This window comes from Lasiodiplodia theobromae, assembly GCF_012971845.1.
Source record: "Lasiodiplodia theobromae strain AM2As chromosome Unknown scaffold_4, whole genome shotgun sequence".
In the NCBI taxonomy this organism is placed as follows: domain Eukaryota; kingdom Fungi; phylum Ascomycota; class Dothideomycetes; order Botryosphaeriales; family Botryosphaeriaceae; genus Lasiodiplodia; species Lasiodiplodia theobromae.
Window position 1 is genome coordinate 459,228 of NW_023336530.1, and position 20,734 is coordinate 479,961.

Sequence of the window (20,734 nt, forward strand, 5' to 3'; positions counted from 1 at the left end):
TTATGGGGCTCTTGATGAGGATGAGCGTTTAGGGGAAAAGAAATATCGGGCGCGTAACCGCCCGGCTAGCCGCTGGGTACGAGTCAGGCGGGCGAGCGCGAAACGCCGGAGGAGAGGCCGGCGAAGGTTGCGGCCGTTCTTCCCGGACGGCCCATCCCACACTCATCTCCCGCACGCTTCTTTCCCATAGCTATCGCCTGACTCTGAAATGCGCTAACTTGCGTAGACAACGAAACCGAGCATCCGGACTCCAAGCATCGTCTGTTTGAGTTCAAGAATGCATGAGCCTCGGCACCCAACTGCGATCGATCACCACGGGACGTACGTATATCACTGACGATCTTCGCCAATCTCATGGCCCAGATGGGCCGACCCGTATTCAGCCGCAGTTTTGGCCAGGGTTACTACCCCAGCAGCCGAGGCATCAAGCCTCAGCTCCGTTGCTCCATATGCAATCTTCTCCACGACGAAAACTGTGCGGTTCCTCGACTTTTTAGTCAACACTGCTAGTTCTTCGGCATCTGCAAAGACGTATGACCTTCTTGACGACAGTGGCGCTCGCCTGTTACTACGGCCACGCCACTGTTCGGAGCGCTAGTAGCTGGGACCAGTGAACGTGCCTTCAAGTTTGGAGTACGTAGCATGGGCCGAATGCTTCCTGAAGCAGTAGCCCCACCACTCCGGCTTGGGAAACATTGGCCCGTCCATTGGATTCGTCCTTGGCCCAAAATGAACATGAAGAGTGCGTATGCGGCTTCTTATCCCCGGGGTAAGCGAGTGCACCGTGATCAAACTGGGTTTTTTATATTACAGACGTCATGTTGCAGGTGGATTTACCAAATTTCTTTGCACTGGGCTGAAGGCTTAGCCAAGTTCGGTTGATGTTTCTACCAGCGCAGTGTCTCTCTACACCGTCGTACCACGATTCGGCCCCTCTAGGCGCTCTTGGATGCTCAGTTGTCTTCTGATGTACTCGTGTCGGAACCCACTGCAGCTCGTATCGTCAACTAGCTCCAGCTATTGGAACTGGCGAAACTTGCCTACCGCCCTAGAAGCGGTGGTATATAGAGCCTGAGTGAGTACCTCCTGAAGCTCCCATCCTCAGCGGTCTCTTCACGATTCTCAACATGCATTTGTCCAGTGTTTGTCTCGTCCTCAGTGGGCTTCTCCTTACCAACGCTGCCCCAGCCCCTGTCCCTGAAAATGGGCTCGAGAAGAGGCAGTCCCTGAGCAGCGTCCTGAGCGCCCTCAGTGGCCTGACCGAACCTACGGCCATCTTGTCTCAGCTCGAGGCGGTTGAAGCGACATCGACGCCCACCAGCGTCGAGCAGGCGCAGGAGCAGCTCGAGGCCATCTACGGGACGACACCAACCAACATCTTCGAGAACATCGCGCAGCAAATCGCCGACGGACTGTCGACGCTGACCATCGTCCAAGCCCTCGGCTTCTCCCCCAGCGGCGAGAACTCGGAAACCAACAGCAACACGCGCGAACCGTCGACGACCATCTACCCCAAGAAGTCGTCCTCGGATGCCCCCTATTCCATCACTGAGGAAGAGCTCCGCCAAGCCATCTACATCCCCTCCGACTTCACGTACGGCGACAAGCCGCCGGTCATCTTCGTGCCGGGCACGGGCTCGTACGGCGGCATCAGCTTCGGATCGAACCTGCGCAAGCTGCTGACGGGCGTGTCGTACGCGGACCCGGTCTGGCTCAACGTGCCGGACGCGCTGCTGCGCGACGCGCAGACGAACGGCGAGTTCGTGGCGTACGCCATCAACTACATCTCGGGCATATCCGGCGACGCCAACGTGTCGGTCGTCTCGTGGTCGCAGGGCGGGCTGGACACGCAGTGGGCTTTTACTTATTGGCCGTCGACGCGCGCCCTGGTCTCCGACTTCGTGCCCGTCAGCCCGGACTTCCACGGCACCGTCCTGGCCAACGTCATCTGCCTCAACCCGGGCGCCGGCGGTGTTGGGTTGGGCCCCTGCGCGCCGGCGGTGCTGCAGCAGGAGTACAACAGCAACTTCGTCACGGCCCTGCGCGCGGCGGGCGGTGCGGACGCTTACGTGCCGACGACGTCTGTTTTCTCTGGCTTCCTCGATGAGATTGTCCAGCCGCAGTCCGGCACCGGCGCGTCCGCGTACATCAATGATGCTAGGGGTGTGGGCACGACCAATGCTGAGGTGCAGGTCGTGTGCAAGGGCAAGGGTCCCGCTGGCGGTTTTTACACGCACGAGAGCTTGCTGGTCAACCCGCTGACCTATGCTCTCCTCGTCGATGCCTTGACCCATGATGGCCCGGGTAGTGTGGACAGGCTGGATCTGGATACCGTGTGCTCGACCGTCGTGGCGCCCGGCCTGGGGCTGGATGCGTTGTTGGAGATTGAGGGCGTGAATGTTCTGGCCGCTGTCAATCTGTTGACCTACTCGGACAGGAGGTTGGCCGAGCCGGCGCTGATGTCTTATGCGGCTTAAGGGACTACTAACGAAAAGTGTTCCACGAAGGCCACTGCACTCACTGGATAACGGCTGGATTAAATGTTAAGACGTAAATGCAAGTTGAGAATTAATACAGATCTATTTCGATCAAACTGCAACTCCTCATGTGAGCGGGATCTAGATGTTGGCAGCATGGACAACTAATTGTGTTGGTGCTCTCCTTTTTTTTTTTTTTTTTTGGCTAAGTTTCATGAGCGATAATTGTTCTCTTCAGCAGGTGATGGATTTTGTTTCCGTATGAATTTTATCGGAAGATGCAAGGGATGTGTCAGGATACCCATCACTCTTTTATTCATACACACCATAAGGCAAAGAAGAGTAATGGAAGGATGATGTTCGTCAGGAACCAAATGCGGACGCCAATACCTATATTCCTAGCAATAATATTGCGCTAGATCGTAAGCTTCCCCGCATACAAGCATCCGCGGGAGAGCGCCCCATTCCGCACCAACTTGCAGCTCCTAACTCCTTCTGCCGAACTCCGAGGCTTAGGCTGCCCCGCAGCGGAACTGTACATCATATCATCACAATAATACGTCACATATCATACTTCAAGTCTGCTCCACATCGTCTTTTCTCCTGGCCTTTTCTCATTCAACCCTACAAGTAAAATCAAATCAAAGACAAAATCAAGCCAATTAGAGAGCCAGAAACAAAAACATGGCAGCCGCGCAAAACATCCCGCCCGCTCCGCCCGGGGCGCGCAAGTACGGCGCGTTCCAGAACGAGATCTATCAGAAGGGCATGCTGCAAAACGTCTTCCCCGCTATCACGACCGACCCCAACAAGCTCGAGGCGCAGGCGGAGCGGGACATGAGCGCGCGCAGCTACCGGTACATCGCGGGCGGCGCAGGCGAGCGGGCGACCATGGATGCGAATCGTGCCGCTTTCAGGACGTGGAAGGTAAGATTCTGGGTTGCCTCATGGCAGATTTAAATGGATGTTCTATCGCGTCACTTTCCTTTTTTTTCCCTCACCGTTGAATTAATTCGATTACCTATGTTGCTTTTCTCTGTTACTGTTCGCTAAAGCTCCGCGCAAGCTCATCCCCCGCATGCTACGCCCGACAACCAACCGCGACATGAAGATCGAGCTCTTCGGAGAGCAGTACGAGACGCCCCTGTTCTTCTCGCCCGTAGGCGTGCAGTCCATCTTCCACGCGGAGAAGGAGACGGGCGTCGCGCAGATCGCCGCCGAGATCGGGGTGCCCTTCATCCTCAGCACCGCGGCCTCATCCACCATCGAGGAGGTGGCCAAGGCGAACGGGCCCGCTGGGAAGAGATGGTTCCAGCTGTACTGGCCGCACGACGACGAGATTACCATATCTGTGAGAGCCTCTCTCTCTTTCTCGTCATATCCCCCCTCCCCCCTCATCAGTAGTGCTGATGGATGTCGGGCATATACATAGTTTCTCAAGCGCGCCAAGGAAAACGGTTATGGCGCGCTCGTGGTCACGGTAGACACGTGGGCGGTGGCCTGGCGGCCGTGGGACTTGGACCAGGCATATGCGCCGTTCGTCAAAGGCATTGGGTGTGACGTCGCCTTCTCGGATCCGGTCTTCAGGCGGAAGTTCAGGGAGAAGTACGGAAAGGAGGTTGAAGACGACGTCGTTGCCGCGGCACAGGAGTTCGTGAAAGTCTGCTTCTCCGGTGGAGCACACACCTGTAAGTTTTTAGCTCCCGGCGGGAGAGATCAGGGTGCTGACGTTTGGGAAATCAGGGGATCAGATTGAGTTTTTGAAGAAGCACTGGGACGGCCCAATTCTTCTGAAAGGTATCCAGCATCCCGACGATGCGATCAAAGCGGCAGAGGTGGGAGTACAGGGCATCATCGTCTCGAACCACGGCGGCCGCCAGCTGGATGGTGCCGTCGGCTCGTTGACCATGCTCCCAGAGATTGTCGACGCTGTCGGCGACAAGCTGACCGTCCTGTTCGACAGCGGGGCTCGAACAGGGGTCGACGTGATCAAAGCGCTCTCACTCGGAGCAAAGGCTGTGTGCATCGGCAGACCGTGGGTCTACGGCCTGGGAATTTCCGGCAAGGCCGGCGCCCGCGACGTGATGAAGGGGATTCTTGCCGATCTGGACCAGAGCATGGGTTTGGCTGGCATCAAGGATATTGCGGGCTGCCATCGTAGCATGGTCAGGCGGGTTGAGTATCCGGGAGATAGGCCGTCAAACAATTGAGGCTGAAAGAGGGCAAACATCGCTGATACGAGCATGTCAGTCTAGAGGGTGGCTGAGCCATGGTATAGAGTAAGGGCAAAGGATCGAGAATCAGTTCGAATTTGAGGACGTAGAGAGTGACTCAAGATGCTTCTAATGCTGAAACCGTAGAAAACGAGACGGTTATAAATAGTTGTTAGTGCTTTTTCTTCGTTTTTCTTACAGACTGCAGCAACGCTCTATGACTGAGAAGTCTCAGTGGAGGAGAGACTCAGTACTGACAACAGGTGCAATGGGGTTGCAAAGGGACACGAGAACCGTCAGGATAGATGTCATGACCAATGAAGAGACAGAAAGGGGCGATCCTAAGACGCAGGCGCAATAATAGATACGACCGGGGATAAGGTTAGATGGCTTCGATCCGGGGCGCTCGAACAAAGCCACGGAATTAAGCTCTGACTTTAGATTTTCCTAGTGGAGCAAGTGACAACGCCACGCGCGAGACGATTAGTAGTAGGACGGAGTAATTGTGTAATCGAATACGAAGGCTGTATACAGGGGCGGGGTGGTGGTGAGTGACGCAGGCACGGAGATTGCCATGACCTGAGTAGCTGCATCTATCGGCATACGAGGAGCATCAGGCCGACTACTAGGGTGCGTGGTGTTCGGAAGGAAGCCGCGTCACTATAGTAAGAAATAGAAAAGAATTAGGTGAACAATTGGGGTGTTCGACCGGGGGGACTCTGTGACCGCAACATCTGTATGGATCTGAATGGTGGGTTGATCAGAGAGGAGGCGGTGGTCTGTTCTCATGACGTGGTGACCAGAGGCTGCTCCATGCGGGTGAGGATGAGAAGGGTGCGGCTGCGGTGTGCGGTGATGGGGTGCATCCGAGCCGGGAAGCCGGGTGTTCGGCGTGAATTGCCGGCGTGCTGGGCTTCTGGAAAGTCGGGCCTGATTGTTGTTTGGGTTCGGCGGGTCTAGCCCACCGGCAACGTCCTCGACGCGCCCCGACTGCCGCCCCGTCACGCCTCCTTCAACCCACTCGCGTCCATGCACCACTTGCCGCCCATACCTGGTCGCCATGTATGTGCCGTCATCTGTCTGCTACCGCCCCCGCTCCCACACCGCTGTCACTCTTGGCTCAGCGGCACCATGATGCTGGTCTCTACACGCGTTGCAATCTGAGCCGCAAACGCTCCATGCACGCCGAGAGCACGATGCAGCGTATCCTGGCTGATGAGCAGACACTTGCGACATCCGACTGATGATGCGGGCTCAACGGCGGCAACCACCGTTTCTCGACGTCGTTTCGACCTGTTTCCTTCCTCCTGATCCCGACCAAGCCGCAACGGAAATTACACAGGCCCTCACCCCTCAGTCGTCTCCAGTTTGTGGCGCTGTCGTCTAGCTAAGCGGTCACGATGTTTTGATTGCAGCCTCTCGAGCTGCATCGCCCTCCTCGCGCTACATCCAGACTTCCCAACCCGGTCGACGCACTACCACCAAGCTGTAGACGAAGCCGTCGACGCGAGCTCGATGAGGCGAGCACTGGCGGGTTGTTTCCGTAAGGCCGGCGTGAAACGCGATCTCCCGGCCCCGCGCCCCTGCTCGGTTTCAAGCGAGTAAGGACTGCGCCCGCTCTGGGACAAACCTCCGCCGAGCCCCATCTAAACAAAACACGCCCTGTGCCTTTTCCGGGGCCCGCAAATGTCCGGATCCCAAGCCTTGACCTGATGCTCGTACTGCGTGATGAAGTAGATACATATACAACGGGCTCACCCGCCCCTAGTTGGCTCTCCACGAACTTCCCTTCCAAGGATTTCGCTATTCATTCTTTTTACAGTCATTCTTTGCAACTTGCCCAGCATGCTGGCGCCTTCATTCGCTTTACTGCTGCTCTCTGCTGTGCAGAGCACCACCGCAGCTCTTACCAAGTCCAACCTTGAGACCCACGTCGACTCCCTGGCCCTCGACTTTGAGTTTGGCCCCGTCAAGGAGGCCTACTGGACCAGCATCCCCCACCACCGCAGGACTCCCTTTGCTGTCTCCCCCGACGGCAAGAGCGCCTACCTGGCCTACCTCGACAGCAGTGAGACCGATGTCCACGTCCAGCAGGTTGACCCCTCGACCTTTGCCGCCACCGGCACCACCGTCACCGTCTCTGGCGCCAAGGAGGCTGGTGGTCTCGTTGCTCACGACGATGGTTTCGCCATCCTCGTGAACGAGGCCATGCCCTCGGGCACTGCCAACGCCCCTGCCGACAGCACCCCTGTCCCTGTTCTGTACCGCTACACCAGCGGCAAGCAGACCTGGAAGACCTGGCTCGGCGGTCCTGATGTTCACGCTTCCGATGGTCTCTCTGCTTCCCCTGACATGAACGGTGATCTCGTCTACTCGGCCGAGGCTGGTCTCTACGGTGCTTATTTCGTTGTTACTGACTACTCTGGCGATGCTGCCGGCCACTTCGGCGACTCGATCCAGTACGTCAAGGAGGATGGCACCCTGACCGTCATCGACGGTGCTTCCAGCTCGTGGGGCTGCAGCCACAACACCGGTATTGCTTTCGAGGCTGCCGATGCTGCTCCCTTCGCCTCCATCTGCTCCGAGGACCAGGGTGCTATCTGGCTCAACACCGGCACCACTGGCATGAGCACTGCCGGCCAGAAGATCTCCAACGAGAACACCACCAACGGTGGCTCTGGTGAGCCCATGGGCGGCATGTCGGGCTCCTACAGCGGCCTGGCTCGCTTCGGCAGCTCCTCCAAGTACATCTTCTCCTGGGTCTCCCGTGGTGCCATCGACGTCACCACCAACGACTGGATGGGCGATGGCTACACCCACGTTACTAACCGCACCAACAACCGCAACATCGCCATTGCCATCATGAGCGACAAGAACACCCTTGCCGGCGAGCAGGCCACCTCCACCGTCGGATCCGCGGATGGCGACAAGCAGGTTAACTGGATCAAGCAGGGCGACAACGACTGCCAGAACGCCCACGTCGCCACCTTCGGCGAGTCCAACGCCCTCGTCACCTGGGAGGAGGCCGCCAACCCCGTCTGCCCCGTCATCGCCATGGGCTGCATGGGCGACTTCGCCGGCACCTTCTTCCAGCAGGTCGACAGCACCGGCGCCAAGGTCGGCGAGGCCTTCTCCGTCGACAACGTCTACGTCGCCGGCGACATGGTCACCATGAGCGACGGCCGCATCTGCTGGCCCTACGTCTCCGGAACCTGGGACGTCTCGCAGGCCGTTTCCTACGGCGGCTCCACCGCCACCTCCAAGAAGATCTCGTTCGCTTGCATGTCCCTTGACGGCAGCGCGAGCAGCTCCACCACCGCAGGTGCGTCCTCAGCCGCCAGCCAGGCTGTCTCTTCCAGCACTCAGGCCGCCTCCTCCACCGCCGACGCCGCTGGTGTCGTCGCGGAGGCCACTTCTTCTTCTGCCCCCGTTGCCCAGGCCAGCACCTCTTCTGCCCCCGTCTCCCAGGCCACCCCCACCACTCTTCAGACGCAGACTCGCTCATCCACGCAGGTCGCCGCCGCTCCCTCCACCGCCGCCGCCTCGAGCGCCGCCTCTGAGGTTGCCACCTCTGAGGCCGCCGGTGCTACCGCCGTTGAAAGCGCTGCCACCTCGACCACTACCGCCGCTGCCGGCGGCTGGGGCAACAACTGGCCCTCCTTCTCCCGCGGCGCCGCTTGGCCCACCAGCTTCCCCGGCTGGGGCAGCAACAAGGGCACCGTCGACGCCACCGAGGATGCTTCCTCGTCGTCTGAGGTCGACGGTGCCTCCGCCGAGGGCGAGGAGGAGGACGGTCCCTGCGCCGTCGAGTACGTCTACGTTTAAAGAATGAAAGAAAGAAGAAGTTTTTGTGTTTTCTGAGTGCGTGCGTTTTGGTGTCAAAGGAGGGTTTTGAGAAATGAAAAAACTTGGTTGAGAAAAAAAACAATTTTTTAAGGAGAGACGAAGTACGAGGGAAATGCTCCGGTTGGGAAGGATATTCTCTGTATATACTTTTTTCGTTTCCCCGCTCATTCGGGAAAACATATGTACACTCAGCTGCGCTTGCGTCCCTTGTTTCGGATCAAAAAATCAGCAAAATGCTTCCTCTTCTTCCTGGACTTACACGCATCATTCGTGAGCATGCTTCTGAGTGATGTTTTACTGCACCACCAGCATCGTAGAAAAGACAGAGAACTGATCGATTTTGCCGGTTGAAAACTTGGCAGCCATTTTCACTCCCAACACGAATCACCGACAACGGCAGGGACAAAATCTTCCAAGGTCATACAAACCAATCTTTAACTGTCACACCCCCTATTTCCCCTTTCCCTCTAACAACGACGGTACCCTCATATCTATGATCATGACACAAGCAAGGATGAACACCAAGCATTCTCTCAAACCGCCTGCTTTTATCTCTCACTAGAAATCACACAAAATCAAACAAACAACAAATCGTGAATTAACAGAACTTCACCACCATCCTCACCTCCTTCATGATTTGTAAGAGGAAAAAAACAAATGTTTGCTGAGAGAGGCCAAATTGATGCCACAGGTATCTTTACTTCCACCGACCAATTCCTTTTCCAATGGTGAGAAAGAAAATAAAATGAATAATAACGCCAATGATGCCGCTTTCAATAAAGATCCGGGGAAACAGGACAAAATGTGTGATAAAAACAGAATCAGACGAAAGCGAGAACCGCCAAAAAAAAAAAAAAGAGCCATTTGCCCCAAAGCCCACACTGCCCAAGAAGGAGGGAGCGAGAAGGAAGATTGGACAAATGGAAAGAAGATAACAGGGCGTCTAGCCCAAAACGGGGAGAAGAAGGAAGAAAGAGGAAGTGAGAACAACAAAACAAACACCATTTAACTCGCCGTACTCGCTGGACTTCCCGCCGCCGCCGCCGCAGCAGCAGCAGCAGAAGACTGATCCTCTTTTTTCTTAGACTCCTTATCCCCACCATCTTTCTCCCTATCCGTCATGTCGCTGGCGTTGCTCTCCGTCTTGAACAACTTGATCTTCTTCCTCGGCACCGGCTCGTCACCATCCCTGTCCCTTTCCCTCTTGCTGCTGCTGCTCATCGGCGTGCTCTCCTTCCCGTCTCTGTCTTCCTTGGGCGGGCGTTTCGACGAGGAGCCGCTGCCCAGCGAACTGCCGCCAGTCTTGAGCTTCAGAATCTTCGTGCCGCCCTTCTCGCGCCTTTCGCTGTCGCCGCCGCCATCGCGGTCGCGGTCAGCCTTCTTGACGTAGCTGCTCTTCTTCTTGATCTTCTTAGGCGTGTCGCCGCCACCGCCGTCCTCGTCGCCGTCTCCATCGCCACCCGCTGCTGCTGCTGCCGCCGCTGCTTCCTTCTTGATGGGGCTGATCTTGCTGCCCTGGCTGCCCGGGTTGGGCGTGCCGACCCTGCTGCCGAGTGGCGTGTTGCCGGCGGCGGAGCTGGCGGCGCCCTGCGACGAGCTGAGCTTGGCCATGGCGTTGCGGCTGCTCTGGCGGCCCGAGATGCCCAGGCACTTCTCTGCGTGCTGCGCGAAGCGCGTGATGAGCAGGCTGCGCTTGCAGTTGGGGCACGTGTGCCAGGGGATGTACGACGCGGGCTTGCCGCCGGCCGCCAGCTTCGACAGGCTGTTCTCCTGCGAGTCGTCCCCTTGCTGGCTGCCGCCTGGCGTGTTGTCCTTCTCCTGCCGCTTGATCAGCTCGCGCTCCTTCTTCGTCTTGGCCATGTCCGTCGGGAACGGGTTGTTGTAGATGTCGTGGCCCTGCCGGCTGACGAACGGGTGCCGCGTGCAGTACTGCCGCGACAGGTCCGGCAGTTGCGAGCCCACGCCCGCGATCGGGTGCTTCAGCCGTGGTAGCTTGCAGAACGGGCACACCGACTCGGGTGTTGTCTTCAGCGGGTTCCCCCGCAAGGTCACCCGCCCGTTGTCGTAGACGGCCGCCGGCGTGTCGATGCGCACCGACGGCGGCTGCGGATTGTTCGCCGACGCCGCCGCCGATGACCCCTTGCCCGTCGTCGACTTCTCCGCGTTCTCCTGGTGCTCCGCGATCGCCGCTTGCTCCGCCACCGTCGCGGCCGACTGCATGCGCTGCAGCTTCTCTTCCCGGTGCGTCTGGAGCACGATGTCGTGAATGATGTTGTACAGGCAGTCTTCTACGATGCCCGCAGCCTGGCGTGATGTCATGTCAGCAAACGGCCTTGCGCGTCCGAAAATAAATGATGCGCGGGAAGAGCGAGCTCACAATGTCAGCAAAGCTGAGGCCGGGGCCTTGTGCCTTGCTGTCTTCGGACATGGTGTCGTCGTGCTTGCAGCAGTACGCAGAAACTGTTCCTTCGGTTCCGTCGGAAGTGCGTGGCAGTCAGCGCAAGTGTTGCGCGGAGGATGTGGCGGTCCGTCGCGATCGTATCGTGTCGCGGAGGTTGGTCGGGAGCGGAAGCGGTATCGGACAACGAATGTTTGGTAGCGATTGGCGGCCCAGGGTCCGCGATCCAGCGGCGAGCTCTGGTGAGTGGCGCGAGGTGAGTGAGAAGGAGGGCGTTTGAGGCACCTCGAAGGTGCGAGGTGAAAGCGAGTCTGCGTGACCGGGGGATCTGCAGCTGGGCTCAACAGCCCGTCACGGCGTTAGGCGAGGTGGCGCGGCGTCAGCATTCCCCGTCTACGTGCGCGGCGATCGCAGCTGGCCAGAAACGTCACGAAAGGAAGGTGAGGGGCGCGGGACAAGAGCGGGCAGACGGTGGTTGGAGTCGTCGAGATTCGTCAGCGAAAGGGTCAACTTTACGAGAGAGATAGCCGGCTCGGGAAGCTTGCATTAGTGCCACCAGCCACAGTGCCACATCTCCGTGCCTGAGACCTCCAAATCTTGCGACACCACGTGAAGCCCATTTATGCGACCACCCTCGGGACCGCAGACCTGCATAATCGCGATTGACGGCTGCTGCGAATGATATCGTCACCCAAGGTTACATGAGTATGGAATTTCGGAAAACACGTGTATTGCAACCCCCAAAGACTACTCGTATCTATCCGCCAAGTCATGATTCCCTAGAACGCCGTGGTATACGCCATATTTCAACTAAGCCTTGCCCTTCACCTTCAATGCTACATCTACCAGAGCCTTGAAGTCCAGCTCGCGGTAATCGGTTGGCATGTACTCTCCACTGGCAATGCAGTGTACCGTCATCCGCGGGTGGAATTTCAGACCGTGGAGAAGTTTTGGAGTGATAAGGAAGTATTGTGAGGTGTGTTCCTGGCACGCGATGTCTACCATGCGCTCGTGCACCATACGCTCATTACGCGGGTCCATTCCTTGGTTGATCTCATCGACCACTCGGAATGGGGAGCGAGCGAGAGATTGCAGAGCCATGAGATAGAAAACGGTGGACACCGCACGCTCGCCACCAGATTGTCGATGGGAGTCCAGAAGGGACAGTTGTTCGTGTTCACTGTAAGCCTAGTTAGCACCATTCTTGACTTGTCAGACCTTGCCAATGACCTACCGGAACTTGACTTGCAGATGGATTGCCCACTCCGAAAAATCCTCTGCCTTGTAAACACTGACTTGTCCAGCGCATCCAATTTTGGAGAAGTTGTTTGCGAACTCTTCGCTGATGGACTGAACAAGAGTATCCAGTTCTGGCTCCCATCGGGACTTGATGTCCTCGATCCTGCCCTGTAGCTCCTCCAGCTCAGCTTCCGCACCGCGCTGCCTCTGTTCAATTTCTTCAATTCTCCTTGCACGCCTCTCGAAGTCTCGAATTGCGTTGGGGTCGCCGCCATGGAGAAGAGTCAAACGATTCTGGAAAATTTCGATCTCCGCCTCCAGGTCTTCCAGGCTGATTCCTTCCTGGATGTGCTCAACCAATGCTTCCTCCTCGGGGGTCCTCTGCGCGTGGATCCGGTTGACCTCACGCACCAGCTGCTGAGCCTCTTCCTTACAGCGCTCCCTTTCCGCGTTCAGTCTTCGAACATTCTCCTCGTGTTCTGCGATTTCTCTCCTGATGGCCTGGCTCCTCTCTTCGTAGATTTGAAACTCCGACTTGGCCTCTGCTAGAATAATCTCGGCCTCGTACACGCTGTGGTGAAGATCAAGCAGTGATTTGGCTGAATTAGCGTAGTCAATCGCAAGCTGGCCCTTCTTCAAAATGAGCTCGTCAGTCTCCTTGTCGATCGACTCGAGCCGTTGCTCCATCTCATTCAGCGCCCCGGAAATTTCATCCAGCCTCATTTGACAAGTATCTTTCTTCGTCTGCAGGCCTTCGAACTCGCCACGAATTCTCTGTAGGTCATTCTTCTCCTTGTCGATGTCTTGCCTTTCGCTCTCAAGCTGACTGATTTTTTCTGCGTTCGCCCGTATTTTGTTTGTCAAATCGCTGCTAGCTTCATTGAATCCGTGCAAGTCGCGGTTGATCTCCCGGATTCTGGTTTGGTGTTCGCGCTCAACACCAATGTCCACAGGCTGATCTGTCCAGACTCTTGCTCGTCTGACCTGCCTGACGACAACCGACACAGCCTGGTCTCCGTATTCACGTCGGCGCGACACCTGATACGAGCGTTGTCCAGCAACCCATCGTTGAATGGGGCTCGTCTTGAGACGTTCAAACTGTTCATCGCGATGGTCCTGAAGAGTTACGGCGCACTGGTGAAGCCTCAGGGTATCGCAGAGGGTTGAGAGTACTGCATCGGGTCCACTCAGGTAGTCGATAAGCCAACCACTGAGACCATACTGTCTCAACTCATCACTTGACATTAATGGCTTCCAGCTGTCGCGGGGTCTGCCAGCTTCCTTAATGTGGATGTCATTGAGGTTCATCCTCTGGAAGGTCCTGCTCAGTGTACCGAAATCCTGCCGGTTGCTAACGGTAAAGGCGAGGAGGTCACCCATTTGGAACATTGACTCGATCGCGTCGGAGAAACGATGGTCGGTGACAGAACAAGACACTATAGGCGGACCAAAAACATCGGCGGTCAGCTTATCCCGGTTCTGCTGGATCCACTCCCAGGCCTTCCAGGTATCATTCGAGAATTTCTTCAGCTTATTCGACTGCTGTCCAGCCTGCGACCTAAGACTCTCAACCTCTCGTTCAACCTCTTTCCTCTGATCTTCGAGAGAGCGAATACGTGGCTGAATCTCGTCACGCTGTCGTTTGAGGTCCAGGTTATCCGTCTGCAGTTCGCGTGCTGCGCGTTGTTTCTCGCGCGATCTCTCGTTGAACGCCGCGGCGTCGAACGGAGGCGGTGGCTCCTTCATCCTCTCTGAAATAGCGATTATTTCGCGCCTGATGGAATCACGCTGACGCGCCCTTTCTTTGTTGGCGTTCTTTTCAGCATTCCTTGCTTTATCTCTGTCATCGATCTCGGTTTGCGTATTTTCCATGCGCTGACGGAGTGTTTCAGCTTCACGCTCCATTCGCTGGACCAGCTTCCCGCGCTGTTTGACAACTTGGTCAACTTGATCGCGATACTCCCGCTTCCTTTCAAGCACATCCAGGGTCGGCTGCTCTCTTCGCTGGAGGTCCCTGAGCTCCGCTTTCGCCTCAATAACCGCTTGTTTAGCAGTATCAAATCGCTCTTTTGCCGTTCGGTAGTGAACAAAAGGACGCAGTCGTTGATATGCGTGGAGCTTATCGTTCAGAGCCTCGCGTTCTTGCATTCGTTCCACGTCGGCTCTCTGCAGATTGTGTCTGTTTTGTAGATCTCTGAGGACCTCTTGTTGTTGACTGTGCCTATCAACCATGGCCTTTTGCTCCTTCCTCAAATCCTTCAACTGCTCATGCCACTCGTTCATGTAGTCGGGTGCTGCCGCGCGCTGCGTCTGCTCTAGCAACTGGACCGGGTTAAGCGCAGCAAATTCGACCACACGGTCTTGCGGAAGAAACTGGCACAAGTTATCGATCTGGATGGAGAAGGACTTGCAAAGCCGAATGATTTCCTTGTGCGTGGTCTGTTGGCCGTTGAGTATGAAGGTTGATTTGTTCCCCTCCTTGCGGATCAGACGGCGAATGACGGGATTCCTGCCCCGAGTCTGTGGTCCCCCACAAAGTTCAATCTCAATCTCGGCTTCGCGTGCGCCATGCTTCACGAACTCTCCTAGTTCCTTCGCGCGCCCCAGATGTTGCGGGCCCCAGCCAAGGCCCAGACAAATTGCGCAGACCAGCGTACTCTTGCCAGTGCCGTTAGGGCCAATGATCATGTTCAGACTGGGGCCAAGCTGGAATTCGGCGGACGTGTACGTCACGAAGTTGGTGAGCGTGACACGGACGATCGATCCAGGCTGATGCTTTAGCGGCGCAAGGTCGTCACTGCTGCTGCCTCTATGACGAGGTTGTGAGCGGTAACTTTCTGGCAGAACAGGATCGTCGGACACCTTCGACATTCGTTAGTCTATGTCGCTTTACGGTGAAGTGGACGGCAAAAGCGCACCTCGGACACGTCGTAGTCGGTCCTGGGACGCTTCGCATTTCTCTGTGATTGTGAGACATAACTCTCTTCGCCGCTCTCATCTTCGTCGACCTCAGAACTCGATCGGCGACGCGCCATGGTGGGTGCAAAGAGGTGCGGGGCTGGAGGATAGGTGCGGCGTCGTAGAGGGTCGAGAGTAGAAACAACGCCGCGTTCTTTCGGAGGACGCGTGCTTGTCGCGCGCCGCGTGAAAGGCCGGGGTGCGACTAGGCCGAAGCCCCGATAAGATAAGATGCGCACGGACTCTAATTATGCTACCAGACGCATCAACAGACGTCGTAAGAGATGCTTTGCCCTTGAAAGCTAGCTACAGTCAGATCTCTTGGAAAGGGAGCTCTTTTCCGCTGCAGATATTAGACCTGCCATATTGCCGGACTACGGCCCATTCCTTCCAAGCTTAGCACATGACTTCCTCTATGCAACTACGAGAGCTTAGGTGCCTATCATGCTGCAAGTCATCCGACGTTTCTGCGACTCTTAGCCCTGATATTTATCTGTTGTTTATACTTCAGGTTTTCGTACCACCGAGCTTAGCTACAGTTTTGTTACATGTGCACCGCAACCGAAGATACAACGTCGTCGAAAGAGGATGAGATTGCTATTTCCATTCCATCGCCGTGGAAGTTGGACTTCTTCAAAGTATCGAATTGAGAAATCTCAAATGCAGACCCTTTTTTTCTGCTCCTCCTCATTGCTTTCGCTGCCTAGCTGATTGTGCATCTATTCGACCTCGGCCTTGCCCTCGAAGTTCTCACCCGCAACAAGGTCCGGGATGTCGTCATCGTCCTCATCCTCCTTCTTCTCACCCTCACCCTTCTCCTTCTGCATGCTCTGGTAGCTCTCGGCGAGCTTGCGGAGGGAGGCCAGCGAGTCGGGACCGAGCTGGTTGAGGATGCCGGGGACGAGCTCGGTGAGCTCCTTGTCCTCACCGTTGCCGTAGATGGCGAAGGTGTTGGCGGGGACGGCGGCGTGGACTGTGCAAAGAGTCAGATTTAAAGTCAGTCAGCCCCGCAGACTGGCATGACGCCAATCCAGAGCTCCGAGCGCAGTGCGAAACTCACCCTTGGGTGCCGAGAAGTGGATGACGTTGCCGTCGCTCTTGAACATGTTGACCTCCTCGATGGCCTGGATGGGCTGGACGTTGAGCTTCTTCAGGGTGGCCTGGAGCTTCTTGTCGTCACCGCCGGAGCCCTTGTGGACCTTCTTGACCTTCCTGCGCGGAGTACCCTTGCCTCTATCACGATCATCATCCGTCAGCGCGGTGCCCTAGATCCATTGTCCCACGCGAAGAAATCGAAGGCGTTTTGGCGCTTGGGAGCGGGGCGCGTGTTGTTGAGGAACAGAAAGAGCTTACCCTATTCACGTCATCGAGTCAGCAGAGCTCTCGCACGTCAAGCTTGCACGGCAAAAGCATTTCCGAGAGGAATCCAGCGGGGACTTCGCTTACCGATGCGCACAGAGGCCTGCATCCGCGCGAGCTTGGCCTGATCCATATTTGCGGTTTGTGTGTGGAGGGGAAGGTCGGGAAGGCTGGAGCTAAGAGGACCTGCGTCAGCGGCCGGAGTCAGCGCTGCGGGGCGCGGGAGATGAATTGGCCAGCATCGCGAGCAAGCGCAGAGCCAGTTTCGGGGGGCGAGCGTACCTTTGCGTGAGGATGAGGCGGGTGTATTGAGGTCGCGAAGTTCGTGATGGTTTCAACTTCGGCGCATTCGGCGCCGTGTGCGGGCTCGCTTAGACGAGCAAAAACACCATCGTCCCCCATCTCAGATAGCGGGGAAGGAACGCTTTTGCCCTGCCATCCCCCGACACCAAGCGCAGTCTCCGATCGCGCCAGCTGTGAGATCATAGCCATCGTCAAGATGCCGCGATAAACTTCGTGATGGAACCGCCCGATGGGCTCTCGGTAATAATCGGCCCAATAGACGACACACCAACATAAGCCGTGCGAGGAATGCGTGTCATAACGCAGCAAGCAACACATCAGCAGCATCATTTTCATAGACAAGGCAGTTGCAGGCGGTTTAGTTGTGTCGCCTTGTGTTTTCTTTTTCAGATGCTACAAGCTCTTGTTGTCACGCAGTAAAACACAAGTCTGCAGATCGTTGGAACAACAGATGGTTCGAGACTCAATGAAATTCGTACAGTCATGGACGCTAAGTCGAAACGAAAGACAGGATCACTCCCAAGATCAACCTCCGTTGCGTCATTCAGAGACCGCGGTCCCAATTCGCCTGTTGAGCGTACTTCATGCTCCTCTTCGCCTCAGCGCTGCCGAAGTGCAGGTCTGCGGCAACCATGCCGACAATGAAGACGCTAAAAGCTATCACCAGTTCGAACATTTCGAATGTCTGCCTCGGAAACTGCAGCGCTTTTCCTGGACTGGTTGAAGCGGATCTGCTCGTCGATCTCAACAAAGGCAGCAGCAGCGCTAATGTTGAACTGGGCAGCCAGGTAGAGGGCGTAGCGGTTGCGGTACTGATTGGTGATGTTCTCGGTAGAAGGGCGTCGAGCTAAAGCTGCATAAGCATTGATCGGCGCCGACGTTTGACAGCTGCTTGTCCTACCTGGTGCTATGTGAAGAGAAACGTTGCGAGCCTGCTCGGATGTAGAAGACGTAGCCGGCGTCAGGATTATGGAGGGTGGAGGCATTTAATGGTTGAGGCGAATGTGAGGGAGGATGCGAGTTTAAGACGGGCAACAGCCCGGGAGCGGGGAGCAGCTGAGACTCTAGTCACTGAGGATTGGAATTCAACTTGCTTGAGGCCTCAGAGGACAGCGGCAGCCAGCAGACGAATAAATAGTCGCGACGCAAGACCACCACCAGCATGCAGCGGTGAAGACATCGTGAGGCGCAGTGGCGCAACCGTGAAGCCGCGGCAGCTAACGTCGGGCTTGCCAGTAGGGAAATGAGGAGAAGGGCATTCCCGTGACGGGTAAATCACGCTGCCGATCTGGACGAGTCGCGGTGGTGGGCAGGAGGTACAGAGGTCAGGCGAATGGGAGCAGCGAAGACATCTGCCTCATAGTTCTGGCAGGCGGGCGTTGCTCCGCCAAAAACCACGCACCGGTGGTAGCCGAATGGGGCGAAGCTTGGCCGGATGATCGATGCGAAATACCTCAGCGTCGCTCGTTGCGTCAATAGTATTAAGGTTTCTGGGGAGCCCGGGGATGACGCTGCAGGCCCACTCAGGCCCTGCCGACCCATCGTTTGACCAAGGCCGGTAGACAGAGCCTCAGGAGGAGCCACCAGCCCCGTGAATAATGCCGCGCACTGCCCGGGCCTGCAGCGCGATTTGAGCGCGCTCGGGCGATCGGCTCGCTCTGGGTGGCGGCAACGAGTGGCAGTGATGATGGAGGGCGAGGGCCGAGGCCATTGGCACGCCTCACTGCTCACCGACCAACAACTCGCCCCCTCCGCTGTACTTGACCGGCATGTAGCACCTGGTGTCTCTGCCTGCCAGCCCTACTGTTTCTGCGGGTCGTCAGCCCGCCGTGCTGCGCGATCGCGCATCGGCGATGGGCGCCGTATCCAAGTCAACGGGTTTCTTTTCCATCCTTCGCGCGCCGCTTGCCTGCGGCTGAAGACACGGCGACGCACAATGAAGCTCTGGACGCGACGTCTGTTGCCGCCGGCTACGACGGATGGCGACGCGTTGCAGGGCTCTTCCCGTCCTGCAGCTGCAGCACCACCCACTTGCTGACGCGCTGCAGGCGCCTCGAAGCATTGCATCGCCAGGCAACGAGTCGACTCCTCTCGACACCACGCCTAGCCTGCCGTCGCGCTGGGTGGTGGCAAGGTCAGCGCCTGCTTCGGGCAAGTCGAAGCCGTGGCTGCCACTAGCCGGTACACAACACCAAAGTAGCTTATCCTGAGCCATTATTCCCCCCAAAAGTCCGACGCCCCTCCCGCTCCGGCCCTGAACCGGCCCAACAAGACGGCCACCCTGAGCGAACACATATATCGCGCACCACACGCTCCCCTCGAGCGGCACTGCCACCTTCTGATCGCTCCCGACGATCCCACTCCCGCACGGAACCCTTTGATTCTCCACCCGGCCACCCCCGGAGTACCCAGCTGATCCTGGCCGCCGGCCAAAAGGGACTGCTCGAGACTTGCGACCGTTCAACTAGTCTCTGGACCTCGCGTCACTGCCGCTTTCCTGCTTGCCCCCTGCTCCGCCGCCGTCTCACCATCTCCTGGCTGTCACGGTATCGATAAAACCCCGCCGCAGCACGCGTCTTCTACCTTTCCGACTGCCTGCTTAATACCGCGCTGCCATCTCGCTTCTCTGCCATCCACTCGATAATCTTCCTAATCACACCACCTCCACCCTAATACCACCACCACTCAATCAACATGGCCGGCTCTACGTGCGCTCCGGGCTGCTGGTATGGCAAATACCTGCGCCAGAATTGCCCATACTGCTCCGCTGCCAACCAATCCGCACGCGCCTCCTCCTCCTCACGAGACAGCTCCACTCGCTACCAAAGTAGCGGAGCGTCACAGGACCGCAGGGGAAGCACCCAAACGACTGGCGGTTGGCTCTCGTCACAGAGGAGATCATCGTAGGCTACGTGTATTCCTAATGGTAAGCAAACTTAAACGCTGTCTCCGCTCTCGAGCACGTGCTAACACGTCTTCCCGGAAAGTTTGCCGATTGCCTTCAGAGGAGCAATCACCATAATCACTTCGACCTTCGACGCCATGTATGACTATATCGACTCTTACTTAATCACCTATTGCACATCATCCGCCCATCCCCGTGATGGTGTGGTTGCGCTGCAGTCGGCATGACATCACCTTACGATGCTTCATTACCTCCAAACTACGGACCGACATCTGGATCCTAATCACCTTCTATCTCATCTGCCGACCTTAATTGTCCGTACCTTCCTCGATCACCATCTCGACGACATCACTCCTCATCTGGAGACAGATGATAATTAATCCCACCAATTGCAAAAAAGAACAAAAGTTCTAGACAGACGGATTGGACCATCAGAAAAGGAGACGAGCAACCAAAAGCAACGAGCCTTCGGAAAGTTTGGGACATCATCAATTTGCAAGGAGTCCGCTGTTATCATCTCGGCGATGCTTTCTTAGCACGATTTTCACTCTCGGTTCTCTCGGTCCAAAATTTACGCGTGTAGTACGTATGGTGTTCCTGGCGTTCCTGGCGTTGACGCGCACCCCAAACAGGGGGATTGGATAGGGTTCATGCTGGGAAAATTGTAGCTAAATTTATTCATCCTTTATCGTCTTGACCTAAACTCAAAGTAACCTATGCTCGATTACGTCTCCTGGATTGTGCAGCGGAGGATGGGATTGGCCGAAGTAGTGTCGCTGTGGCTGGCAGCGGACAGATACGCGGCCTCTGCGAAACGTGGGTCGAGAACGGTCTCTGCAGCCCTGCCAGTCCTGAAAGAGCACCGCTCCGCAACGTCAGCTGGATGCGGCTGCCCGTGCTCCGGTTTTGTACGCCCTGTTCCTGCCGCGCGTGGCTTGCACGGCACGGTAAGCGGACACGAATAGTCTCTCCACCATCGGACCTTCTTCTGGCGCTAAATTTAGATGTCGGGCGGCAGCACCGAACGTGGTACGTT

The 20,734-nt window shown here is 56.8% G+C and overlaps 7 protein-coding genes across 7 annotated transcripts; 3 read left to right on the top strand and 4 right to left on the bottom strand.

Moving 5' to 3' along the window:
• Nucleotides 1-1,127: 1,127 nt before the first annotated feature.
• LTHEOB_1562 (Fmn binding protein) lies at nucleotides 1,128-2,477 on the top strand (the record flags this gene model as incomplete). The annotated part of the gene is made up of 1 exon (XM_035510277.1): nucleotides 1,128-2,477. The coding sequence occupies one exon, from the start codon at nucleotides 1,128-1,130 to the stop codon at nucleotides 2,475-2,477; it is 1,350 nt and encodes a 449-aa protein (XP_035366072.1).
• Nucleotides 2,478-3,161: 684 nt separating this feature from the next.
• Nucleotides 3,162-4,687, top strand: LTHEOB_1563 (Fmn binding protein; the record flags this gene model as incomplete). The annotated part of the gene is made up of 4 exons (XM_035510278.1): nucleotides 3,162-3,404; nucleotides 3,544-3,828; nucleotides 3,910-4,165; nucleotides 4,221-4,687. The coding sequence occupies 4 exons, from the start codon at nucleotides 3,162-3,164 to the stop codon at nucleotides 4,685-4,687; spliced, it is 1,251 nt and encodes a 416-aa protein (XP_035366073.1).
• A 1,848-nt stretch (nucleotides 4,688-6,535) lies between these two features.
• LTHEOB_1564 (Muc1 extracellular alpha glucan glucosidase-like) lies at nucleotides 6,536-8,515 on the top strand (the record flags this gene model as incomplete). Its single annotated transcript, XM_035510279.1, has 1 exon — nucleotides 6,536-8,515. One exon carries the CDS (start codon nucleotides 6,536-6,538, stop codon nucleotides 8,513-8,515), a length of 1,980 nt encoding a protein of 659 aa, XP_035366074.1.
• Nucleotides 8,516-9,541: 1,026 nt separating this feature from the next.
• Nucleotides 9,542-10,964, bottom strand: LTHEOB_1565 (Transcriptional activator; the record flags this gene model as incomplete). Its single annotated transcript, XM_035510280.1, has 2 exons — nucleotides 9,542-10,840; nucleotides 10,914-10,964. The coding sequence occupies 2 exons, from the start codon at nucleotides 10,962-10,964 to the stop codon at nucleotides 9,542-9,544; spliced, it is 1,350 nt and encodes a 449-aa protein (XP_035366075.1).
• A 780-nt stretch (nucleotides 10,965-11,744) lies between these two features.
• On the bottom strand, nucleotides 11,745-15,208 carry LTHEOB_1566 (RecF/RecN/SMC domain-containing protein; the record flags this gene model as incomplete). Its single annotated transcript, XM_035510281.1, has 3 exons — nucleotides 11,745-12,114; nucleotides 12,169-15,035; nucleotides 15,092-15,208. 3 exons carry the CDS (start codon nucleotides 15,206-15,208, stop codon nucleotides 11,745-11,747), a joined length of 3,354 nt encoding a protein of 1,117 aa, XP_035366076.1.
• A 642-nt stretch (nucleotides 15,209-15,850) lies between these two features.
• On the bottom strand, nucleotides 15,851-16,623 carry LTHEOB_1567 (Nascent polypeptide-associated complex NAC; the record flags this gene model as incomplete). The annotated part of the gene is made up of 3 exons (XM_035510282.1): nucleotides 15,851-16,104; nucleotides 16,192-16,396; nucleotides 16,588-16,623. 3 exons carry the CDS (start codon nucleotides 16,621-16,623, stop codon nucleotides 15,851-15,853), a joined length of 495 nt encoding a protein of 164 aa, XP_035366077.1.
• Nucleotides 16,624-17,443: 820 nt separating this feature from the next.
• Nucleotides 17,444-17,779, bottom strand: LTHEOB_1568 (uncharacterized protein; the record flags this gene model as incomplete). The annotated part of the gene is made up of 2 exons (XM_035510283.1): nucleotides 17,444-17,640; nucleotides 17,695-17,779. 2 exons carry the CDS (start codon nucleotides 17,777-17,779, stop codon nucleotides 17,444-17,446), a joined length of 282 nt encoding a protein of 93 aa, XP_035366078.1.
• Nucleotides 17,780-20,734: the final 2,955 nt, after the last annotated feature.